The 10,560-nt window shown below is 40.6% G+C and overlaps 1 protein-coding gene across 2 annotated transcripts; it reads left to right on the top strand.

The window, feature by feature from the left end:
- The first annotated feature begins 5,606 nt into the window (after window positions 1–5,606).
- ATP5MJ (ATP synthase membrane subunit j) lies at window positions 5,607–10,411 on the top strand. Of its 2 annotated transcripts, none has more exons than XM_075503696.1 (4): window positions 5,607–5,712; window positions 7,352–7,475; window positions 9,294–9,314; window positions 10,213–10,411. In XM_075503696.1, the coding sequence occupies exons 2-4, from the start codon at window positions 7,352–7,354 to the stop codon at window positions 10,236–10,238; spliced, it is 171 nt and encodes a 56-aa protein (XP_075359811.1). In that variant the 5' UTR covers window positions 5,607–5,712; the 3' UTR covers window positions 10,239–10,411. The 2 variants fall into 2 exon arrangements, with proteins under 2 accessions (XP_075359811.1, XP_075359812.1); XM_075503697.1 differs by having other exon boundaries at window positions 5,615–5,728.
- The last annotated feature ends 149 nt before the right edge of the window (window positions 10,412–10,560 follow it).

Genomic DNA, 10,560 nt, shown 5'->3' with positions numbered 1-10,560 from the left:
GCAGCTCTAAACAATCCAGACATGGATCCCTGTATGAGGGCAGGATAGTTTAAAAGAAAGGTTTTTCCTCACTGATAAAGCTCCCCAAAGAGTTAAACTTCAACTACCTTTTCCACAGGAAAGAAGGTAACAGGCACTGAGCATATACAAGGCATTAGCAGACTTAATATTACATTGAGAATTAACATCCACAATGCTGGTTTCAGAAAATAATTTTTATTTGGTCAAATGTGCAAGATTCCTGCAATGGTAATTCACATAAATTAGTTTCTTAAAACAGTAGCTTCACAGCTTTCTATTGGAAAATAGGTGAAAAAATCCCTAAAAATGTAACTTCCAAAATTTAATTTATGGAAAATGGTCAGCCAGTAAACATGCAAGGTCCACTTGCCTTTATGATTATCAAAAAGGGGGGGGGGGAGAAACAAACAAAAACCAAAACCAACCCCACAAATGCATGATGCAAGATGACCACAAATACAACTTACCCATTCTTCATAAATTTCACTTCAATTTCACTTAATGTAAGCAAACATAGTCTTCTAAATCCAGAAACAAGGACCACCAACTACAACATGTGCTAAAAGGCAGTCACTGAATAATAGTTAAAAAAATTATCTAGGTATCATAGCCAATTCAATGTAAATCCCAACGCAATGCTTAAGAAACACACAAAAAGGCTTACCTACTTTTACAGGCATGTTTTATTGATGAAACTGATACTAGTTTACTGCATCCAGTTCTAGTGTCCACACTGGGGGGAAAGGAAAGGGAGAAACCTAACTAGGAACTGAAGAGGGTACAGGGGGAAAAAAAAAAAAAAAAATTATCGAAAGGCTGAGAAAATGCCATCTGCTAAGACTTCACTTTGTCCATTTTTTCAAAAACAGAAATGAGAGGTAAACTTTACAGAATACGAGCACTTTCATCTGATGAAAGTACTATGTACTCTCTCTCTCTCTAGTTAAAAAGCAGAGAAAAGCATAGAAAAAGCAAAGGTGTAAGAGCAAGACGACAAACTAAAAAATCTAAACATATTTTTAAAAAATCTGCTAGGTTTACTGCAACATGCTACAAAGAGAATCTCTACCTCAGTCCGCCAGCTAAGACGAGCTATTTTCTGGAATTTAGCTTACACTTCAGATTTCAACTATCTCAGATAGCAGTAACATGGCTGTAAGGTCAGTCGTCATTTCCCTGTTGAAGATTACTGTCTGAACTCAACTGTTACTTTAAGCACTTTTTATTCATGGCCTGCATGATTTGCATGAGGTGATCTGAAACTATATTGCTCCTTACACCAGCCCAGCTGATATTTGTGACATAGGCAGGCAGCTGACACAAACCACTCCAGTGACAGAAAGGCAAGTGGTAATAACTTCAAAGAGCAGCAATGTCTCCCACCTGCACAGGTGTCGGGCAGAACAAAAAGCATGCAATGTTTTTAGCCAAATAAGCTGGCTATAAAAGAAGGCTAACATGGTGAAAGCTACACCTATGAAATGCAAGAAATCAAAAACAGAATAACCACCTTTTCTACATTTAAGCCTTTAAGTGTTTTAATGTGAACCACAGTTGTTTTGGTAACAAGGAAGGATTTAAGGGTCTAAATTCCTTTTATTCAGTTAAACATAATCAGAGGAATTAAAAAGTTAACCAACGAGCTATTTAAGGATCAAAATTCCAACCACAACTTCTGAGAACTATTATCTTTCCCTAACAAGCTCAATTACTAGTATTGCTATTCTAGAGGTAGTTCAGATAACAAGATAATCTTAAAAGCCTTGGAAAATGAGGCATCATTGGTAAATGAAGAGAACACATTCTACATCCCTTAAGGGAGACATGAGGCTTTTAGATCCCATTAGACAGTCTCAGTAACATTTTTGTAAAAATATTAGTTATTACACACACTTGTGTGCAGTAACACACCTGTTATTACCAATTTGGTATTAATCCAACATATTCTTCCATATAAATTTAGACAAAAGAAGTAGGAAGACAGTCTCCATCAATAATTGTATATCCAGCTTGAAATAAGTATAAATAAGCATTTGAAAAAATTGAAATAATTTTGGTTTTGGTTTTCCCAGGAAACAAACCAAGATATTAAAATAGACTATTATGCTACAAGCAGCCTCAACAAAAGGAGTAACTCTTTTGTTTTCAGCTCTTCAAACTCTTTCTTAAGAAGCCAATGAATAAAATCTAAGCATTTCCTACTTTAATCTAAACCTTCTCAAGGTTCTTCAAGTTTTGCAAAAACTCTCTAAATGTAAGCACATTCCCAGAACTGTAAAACAGAAGCATATATGGAAACAAAACACAGCTAAGCAAACATATCTTCTCATAGAGGTTCTTTTCGTTTTGCAGCAGCACACACATGCACCTATCATCTATGCTCAAAGATTTTATACATGTCTAATGATGAGCAAATTCTGTCCACACTTACCTAAATGGCTGTTTAGGATGCATCACCCCCCTCTCTCTCTCAGATGGGAAAACCAACTGTAAAAATAACTTCTCTCTATTAACACAACTGTCAAACCCCACAATTAGGTTATCTGCTAAGGCTTTTGAGTGGAAAGAGGTATCTGTCTAACCAAAGATAAAGATTTGCCTCTGCCTAGGCACACAAGGCTTGATGAATCTTGCTAATTTGTTCTGTGTTACTTAGCAAATTTTGGTGGCTTAGTGCTTAGTTAGGTTCAAGAATCTTGTCAAACCCTTTGCAAGTACTATGGAAATGTTATTGGCACCTAAATAAAGACTGAGAAGTCCCAGACATCTTGTACATACTGGGTTTAGGAATTACATTCACAGTAAATAACCTTAAGAAACTATAAAATCTGTCTGGTCACTTCTGGAACATTTTAACTACTTGCATAAAAACCAGTAGCTCTCAGTCAGAGATTCAGAGCTTGCTAATGGCAGCATTTTTACACTAAAGGATGAGAGGGGATAGGTATTTTGACGTGCCAGTTTTGTCCTTTCCTGGAAGCAAAGATGGAAACCGATAGCCTGAACAGTCTCTGCTGAACTGTCAGAATATCTGCTGTTAAGATGTTAGGCAAAAGGTTCATTCTTTCTCAGAAGCCCATGTACACCCTTTAAGAGAGTTCCTGAAACACAGCAACCCGTACTGCTATACATCATACAGGAAAAGAAAGACACTCACTCTAGACTGCACCTCCAGCTAATTTTGAAAAAGACTTTAGTATATGAAAGTGCATACAAAACACTTTCCTATAGCCACCACAGATACACCAACCAAACCTGATCTAAATACTAAGATTACTATACACTGGCACAACACCTTCCAGTTTAGGCAGCATCCCAGGGAAAGTTGTTCCCCCCCCCCCCAATATCCAGACATAGTGAAAACCAAATGTACCTGGCTGCTATGCAAATATACATACAGTTCTCCTTGGCTGTAACCTCTGCCATCTGAGAATAAAGGCCAGCCAAGGAGCCACACGCCAATATACCTTGAACTAGCTTTACCCTGGTAACTGAAATGCTTCAGACAGGTCACAAGAGGAATGAACATACAGAGTTTAGTTCGAAAACACATAGTAGTCGATTCAGGAAAAAAGGCTGTTAACTGCTGCTCAGAGAAACAAAAATTCCTATAGGGAAGCAAATAAAGATTCAGTTTGAAATAACCGAGAACATCTGCTGTAGGTGACATCATTATCTCAACTGCTGGAAAATTGCTGGCTGGAGAGGAACATTTGAGGAAGGAAGAATAGGTAAGAGGTAAGTCAAATTTTCACAAATTTGTAGCATAACAAACTAAACTTACCAACAGAGTTATAGCGTAGGTAACATCTACTTATTATTAAGAATTTTTGCTTACAAACTTTGGTATAAACAAAGGATGAATCTACTCAAGAGAAAAGTGCTTCGTTACAAATAATGTATGAAACACCACTGATCAAAAAATATATGTACTGTAAAATAATTAGTCAATATTCAAGGATCATGCACTGAAAACAACTGAAAAGCCAGTAACAGCGTTAAAGGACTATGAGGGGAAAACAAAGATCAGCCCAAATCAGCAGTATTGCTCATTGATTTAATAGTTAAATGCATAAAAACACACTCAGTGAGAATATTATTCTCTAATGACCCAATAAGTTTACTCCTGAATCTCATTTTATTTATCACTGCCAAAATTCCTAAGCTACACACCTGAAACAGAATAAACCAGCTCTTTTCTAACTGTTCCACAGTTTTTCAACAGCACTTGCTGCAACTGCGCAACAGCGCTAAAGCACTTCAGAGAAAGCACATCCTACGCAGACCACATCTAGTGACGACCGAGACAACAGAAGCAAGTAGCAAATCAGAAAATAACTGAAGTTTTAAACCCACAAACACACACCTACCCACACCTGGACTACAGCCACAAACATTACCGAGGGTGTTAGGCTGGAATCCAACAGCCGCAGCCCCCCGAGCCCACGCAAAGCAGGGGAGGCAGAGGGAGCAGCCCAGACCCTGGGGAGATGGCCGGCACACCCAGGATCACCAGCACACACACGAGAGAAGAGAAGCCACCGGTGCCCTCACTAATGGCCCTTCAACCCAGGCGTGAGGAGCATCGCCCCACCGCCAAGGACGGAGGCCCAGCACCCCGCGCTCACCCCGCAGCTGTTAACGGCTCCCGCGCGGCGAGGGAGCCCGCAGGGCGGCAGGGGGGACTGCGCCTGGCACCGGCCGGCACCTCCTCGCCCAAGAACTCGACGGCGGTCACGGCTTTGCCGATGGTGAACCACTCGCTGATTTGCTCCCCGGTGAGCTTCCGCAGCATGATGGCCGCAGCACGCAACTCACGGCCCGCACCTCGCGCCACAGCTCCCGCCCCGCGCGCGCATGCCTGCACCCTCTTCCCGCCCTCGGCCCGGCCCCGCCCCTGGCACGTGAGACAACGGCCAGGCGCCTCGCGCTGCTGTTGCCGGCGAAGGGCAGCAGCCGCCCTCGTTGCCGAGAAGCCCGCCGAGCGGCGAGCTTGGCAAACCGCCACCTGTCCCGCCGGTGCTATTCCCAGGATAAGGCTCCCTCCCTCCCTTCTCAGCCACGAGAGGCGTGGCGCAGTCAGTTTCCCCCTCACACCCACGGAACAATGGCCGAGAGCTGCTCTGGAATCCCAGTCGCCCTGTGCTACCCGTCGCCTGGAGGAAGTGGCCCCCAGGCGCGTAGACGCCTCAGCCCGCCTGAATCTGACCCAGCGGGTGCCTCCCGGTCCTCCAGGACAAGCTGTTCTCTGAGCGACACACCACATAAAAGACTTGCGACAGGCCCTTCCCGGCATTGTTCCTTGCCCAGGACGCTCGCTGTGCTCCCTTCTCAGGAAGCAGGGGTGAGGTGCAGAATGGGCAAAACACTGTGGGAGACGGACCCTGGGGCTGAGTGTGGATTTCTACAGCCACGTGAACTCTCTGAGGACCGGGACTTCTGTGTCGCGCCAGACTGCTTCCCCCGCGCGCGCCAGGGCACGAGGAGCGGTGGCGCGGAGCTCGGGCCGGTCGCAGGCGGGGCGCGGAGGTCCTCCGCAGCCGTAGGGGGCGCTGCGCCGCGGCGGCGCCTGTCTTGGTCCGATACCTTCGCTCGTTGACGCGTCCTTTCCCAGCATCCCCCGCGGCGGTAGCGGAGGCCGTCCGCGCTCGGTGACCTTCGCTGGCAGCGCTCGCGCTCCCGGCTCTAACGGTGGGTTTCGGCCCAGGCGAGTGCTACCGGTTGTTGGCGAGCATCGCTCAGGGGTGTCTCGGGGAGGCAGTTGTGGTTCAGCCTGGGAAAGGGGGCCGGGGCGGGCAGGCGCGGCGCTCGAGCTCTGCCGTTACCCCCCCACCCCCCCACGGAAGGAGCTGTGTGGGTCAGGGCCCGGGCGGGCGGCAGGTTCCCCGGGCTGCGGTGGGGTCATGGCGGGGAGATCAGTGAGAAAAATTCAACGTTGTTCCGGATAGACTTTAGAAAAAAGGCCTGAACAATGTCGCGTCCACCGAGGCCTTCTTCAAGGTCTCTGCCGGGTTTTAGCAGGGTGTTAATTGGAAATAGGATTGCTTATTCTCTGTGTTTTGTAGTGGTGGGAAAATCCTTTTCTTCCTTTCTATTCAGTCTCCTTGTTTGTTAGTATGTCTTAATATTCTGCTATTGCAGAATTACTGCTATTATGGCACCATTCATCTGAAACTGTAAATATTGGAAACTTTGGGGGACGTGCAGTGTTCTTAATAGTATTGGTGAAAGCACAACACTGTTTTAGGAAATCTATCCAGAATAATAAATTTGATTGAAATGTCTGTCCATAAACAAGTAAATGTAAATGTGGGTTTGTCTATACATTAATTACCATGAAGAGGCTTTCATTCTTTAAGAAGCACCTAGATTTTTCCAGTTGTTTTGACGTTGGCTACCACCCTTGCATCCTTTTCTCTTTGATGCCTGCCAAAGGATGCTTTACATCTAGTAATGGTAAATAAGTAAGCAAGCATTACCTCATAGAAGTTTAAATCTGCTTTTCTTTCCTGGGACTCTGGTTTACCATATACTGTCTGTATGTGTATATAGCTGACTTTATTGGGTTGTAATAAGTGTAAATAGTGACTTTATTGGGGTGAAGTGCTGTATGTAAGACAGTAGAACATGTAGTATTTCAGTGCAATATGGTGCAAATGTGTACTAACGTTGTATGGGAGTTAGGGTAAGCTTTATTTTAAAACATTGTACAGATTTCTGTTTGTCTAACAAAGCTGCATAGAAAGGAAAAAAACCATCGATAGGTTTCTTGCTCTTGGGGCATATTTTTAAAGTAAAATATTCATGATAAATCATGAATTCTGTAGCTTATCATTATTTATTTTGCTATTTTGAGTAGAAATTACCATGTTGGGAGAGACATCTTAGCTGTGGGGGAGGGAGGGAAACTAACCTGGTAGTGCAAGGAAGGAGCCTCTCTAGCTTATCTGCAATGAGGCTTTCTTCTTGAGAGAATCTGGAAACATGAAAAAAAAAAAAAAGCTGTCCCTGATACGAAGAGAGGAGCCTAGCTATTGCTACTCCGTAAATGCTCTATTGAGTCATCTTTGAACCTTTTCATCAGCTGTAACTTATTATTTTTTATTGTCTTAGCCCATAAATTGTAACCTCAACTCTGAATTTTCATTACTTTGCTTTGGAATAAGTACTTTTGCATGTTGGGGGATTTTTTTTAACCTGTAAACTGCTGCTGATATATATCAGGAGTATGTATATACATAAATATATGTATGTGTGTATATATTAAAAATATAGCAGGTAAGAATACAGTTGCAAAACTCACCATGGCAAAACTTCTTATAATTTTCAGATGGTGCAGACCATGCTTCCAAAGTCATGGAGAGCCATGAAATTCTACTTCACTACCGTGTATCAAGAAATATGGGTTGGTGTAGCGTTAACAGCTTACGTCTATTACAAAATTTCATATGGTGGTAAGTTACACATTATAGTCTAAATTAGCTGTTACTTTATAGATAAGGTTTATAGATGAGAATATGCTTAACAGTTAGAAATCAGTCATTGAAAATATCCAGCAAATAAGAAATTAACACTCCTACTTAAGGCCAGGTCTTTGCCCTAAAAATTTAGATGTTTTAATATGCTCAGTGTAGAAGGTTACAGTAACAAAAATACTCAAATGCCAGTGTAACTGTGCCTACGTTATGAGATTAGGTAACGTAGAAATTGGTTTTAAAAACACACATCTAACTTGCAACATATAGCCAGAGGCTTCTCCTATAGATTTGTCCTGAAGGGGAATGTAAGACTGTTCTGAACTAGAACTTACTTTGATTAGAAATTTTTTTAGAATCCTTATGTTTTTGGGTTTTTGCTCAAGATCTGCAAAAAAATACAGTTTTTAAAAGGTTTTCTGATGTGAACTTGTGAAAGTTAAAGCACTTCGTTTATTTTTGGCTGATGCATCTCAAAATGTGAGGTACATCACTGAACATTAAAATGTTACTTGCTGATACTGGATCACTTTCTCAGAGGAAGAAACAGAGCATCTAATGTAAAAATAATAAATTCGAGTGGGCCAGGTCCCTCAAAGTGGAAGGGTACAACAGATTATGGTGTCTTAACAGTCCTGTTCTTCAGTTTAGGCTATGCTGAAAAAATGCCAAGTCAAACCCTTTACTAGCTGTCATGAACAACAAAATGTTATAAACCGTAGACAAACTTGACAGGGAAAGGAACCCCTCACTGCAGGAACAGCTGAGTGATGTTACCTCAACGTTTCTCTAGCTTTGTCCAAATAGCTTGTAGCATGTCCAAAACTGTCACACTACACTTAGAAGCTTAAGTAAATATAAGTTGTTGAACAGCCAGAGAGAGAAAAAAAATAGTTTAACTTTTGCTTTAACTTCTTTAATTTCAAGGAGAATTCAAAATTGACAGACTCTTTCAAGTTTGTGTTCGTGTCATGCTACTTTTATTTTCATTTGTGATTTAGATAATAGATGTGGCAGGGTTTTGGGGGCCAAAACCTTGATATGGGGCAACTGTATGCTAAGCATTATTTTGAAGTGAAAATAGCTTTTAATAGCTGTAGCCCTTCCCGCAGTTTGGGGAACAGTTTTGCAAACAATACATATATTTACAGAAGAGTATGGTGTAGAATAACTTGGATTGGAAGGGACCTCTTGAGCTCACCTGGTCCAAACCACTGCTTAAAGTAGTTAGATCAAAGTTAGGTCAGGTTGCTCATGGCCTTATTCATAATTCAGATGAGTATTTCCAAGGGTGAAGACTGCACAGCCTCTTATGACTGTCTTCCTTATGAAGAATTTTTTCCATCTATTTTTGTCTGATCACTGTGAATCAGTATTTTAGGAGAACAATTACAACGGGAATGTAAAATAAGCTATTTTACTTACAAAGGAAGATTTTAAAGCAAACTGTATTCTTATCACTTCCATTTACATTCATATGTTGTGTGTATATATCCGTATATTATGTAAAATAGTACCATTCTGTATACGTTTCTTTTGAATTACAGTAGGAGTCTTGATGACTGCAATTTCTAAATGCGTGGAGTCTTGGTTAGTTAAAAACAAACAACTTTTAAAAAATTAATATGTTTACTGACATGTACCACGGAAAGTACATGTTGTACACTTTTTAAATCTTATTCAAGCTAAATTAGCAAATCATAAGTAGCATAATCTAGTTGAAGTTTATCTGCAAAAAGTAAATAGGAAATATTTTTTTAAACTGTCATTGTTCAGTTTGATTTTCTTTTTTTCCAGGCAAAAAAGCAGTGGCAGATAGTAAGTATTAAATATCTAATACCCTGTTGTAATTTTTAAATGAGTGCAGTAAAAATTAGCTCAGCATATTTTACGTAAGTTTGGGATTTCAGTTACGGATTTAGAAAATGTTTAAAGATTACTTCAAAATATGTAGTTTTGGTTGTATTGATGGTTTTATAACCTAGAAACATCTGTGAATCTGCCCAGATGTTACCTCTGTCTTAAATTGTCCTTTGCATAGGTCTTAGGAGTAGAATGGAAGTTGTATGCCTTGATTGGGGGCGGTGGCGGGGGGAGGAATTATTTTAAATAATAGTAACAACCATTTAATGGAATTACTTAAATCAGCACGATCTCAAGAGTAGCTGCTATTGTAGCTGTCAAGAAACTAAGAAGTTTAAACTAATATTTGAATTTGTATTTTTATATGTTCTATAAAATAGTGTTTAGATATTTATGGACAGTTTCTTCTGACATCACATTGGAATTTAATTTTTATGAGCTGCTGTATCTCAGTTAGCTTTCTGCACCATGATGGATAGCCCATTTGCTCCCAGTTGAATTTGTATATGCAAACATTATTTACATTTTTAAAATGTGTAATTAGTGAAAATACTGCCAAGTAGACTTAAGGATAATAGCATAAACAAAGTTTAATTTAGAAAGAACCATACCAAAACTGAGGAAGAATGGATGTTTGCCTAGAATAGTGCTTTAAAACTTGGGAAAGAGGATTTTTAGTATTGGCCAAGTTTATGTATGTAGTTTGAGGGTTTTGTTTTAGTTGACAGGGCAGCTGAATCTGCCAGTTCTTGTGCTCAGATGTAGATACAGTTGCCTGTTCTAGGTTCTGAACTACGTTCTTGAATTGATTTGCTCTACTGTTTGAACAGTCTAAATCATGTCTTTGTTTCAGAGTCCTCTGGTGCTGGCCATCATTAAAGACCTCTTCTCTTCTTGGAGTATGAATCTGGTGGTTCGTCATCTTTACTGTAAATGAAGCAACTTACAACCATAGGGAAGTTAATTCTAAAACTGTACCTGATCCATCTGCTGTAATTAGAGAAAGAATAAATCCACTGAGCAACAAGGAATTAAACATGTTGGACAAAGTATGCTGGAGTGTATTGTTAACTAATTTTTAGAATAAGCATTTTTTGTTTTCTACAGTTCTTCCAAGTTCCATGTTAAACTTTTTCAATAGTGCTTTGAAAAAGACCAAATTTCTATAACTAAACTTCTTAATACAATTAGCCAACATTTC

Source organism: Mycteria americana, chromosome 5, assembly GCF_035582795.1.
Source record: "Mycteria americana isolate JAX WOST 10 ecotype Jacksonville Zoo and Gardens chromosome 5, USCA_MyAme_1.0, whole genome shotgun sequence".
NCBI classification, from domain to species: domain Eukaryota; kingdom Metazoa; phylum Chordata; class Aves; order Ciconiiformes; family Ciconiidae; genus Mycteria; species Mycteria americana.
Note: the sequence above shows the minus strand (reverse complement) of the source record. Positions and strands in the feature narration are given on the sequence as shown.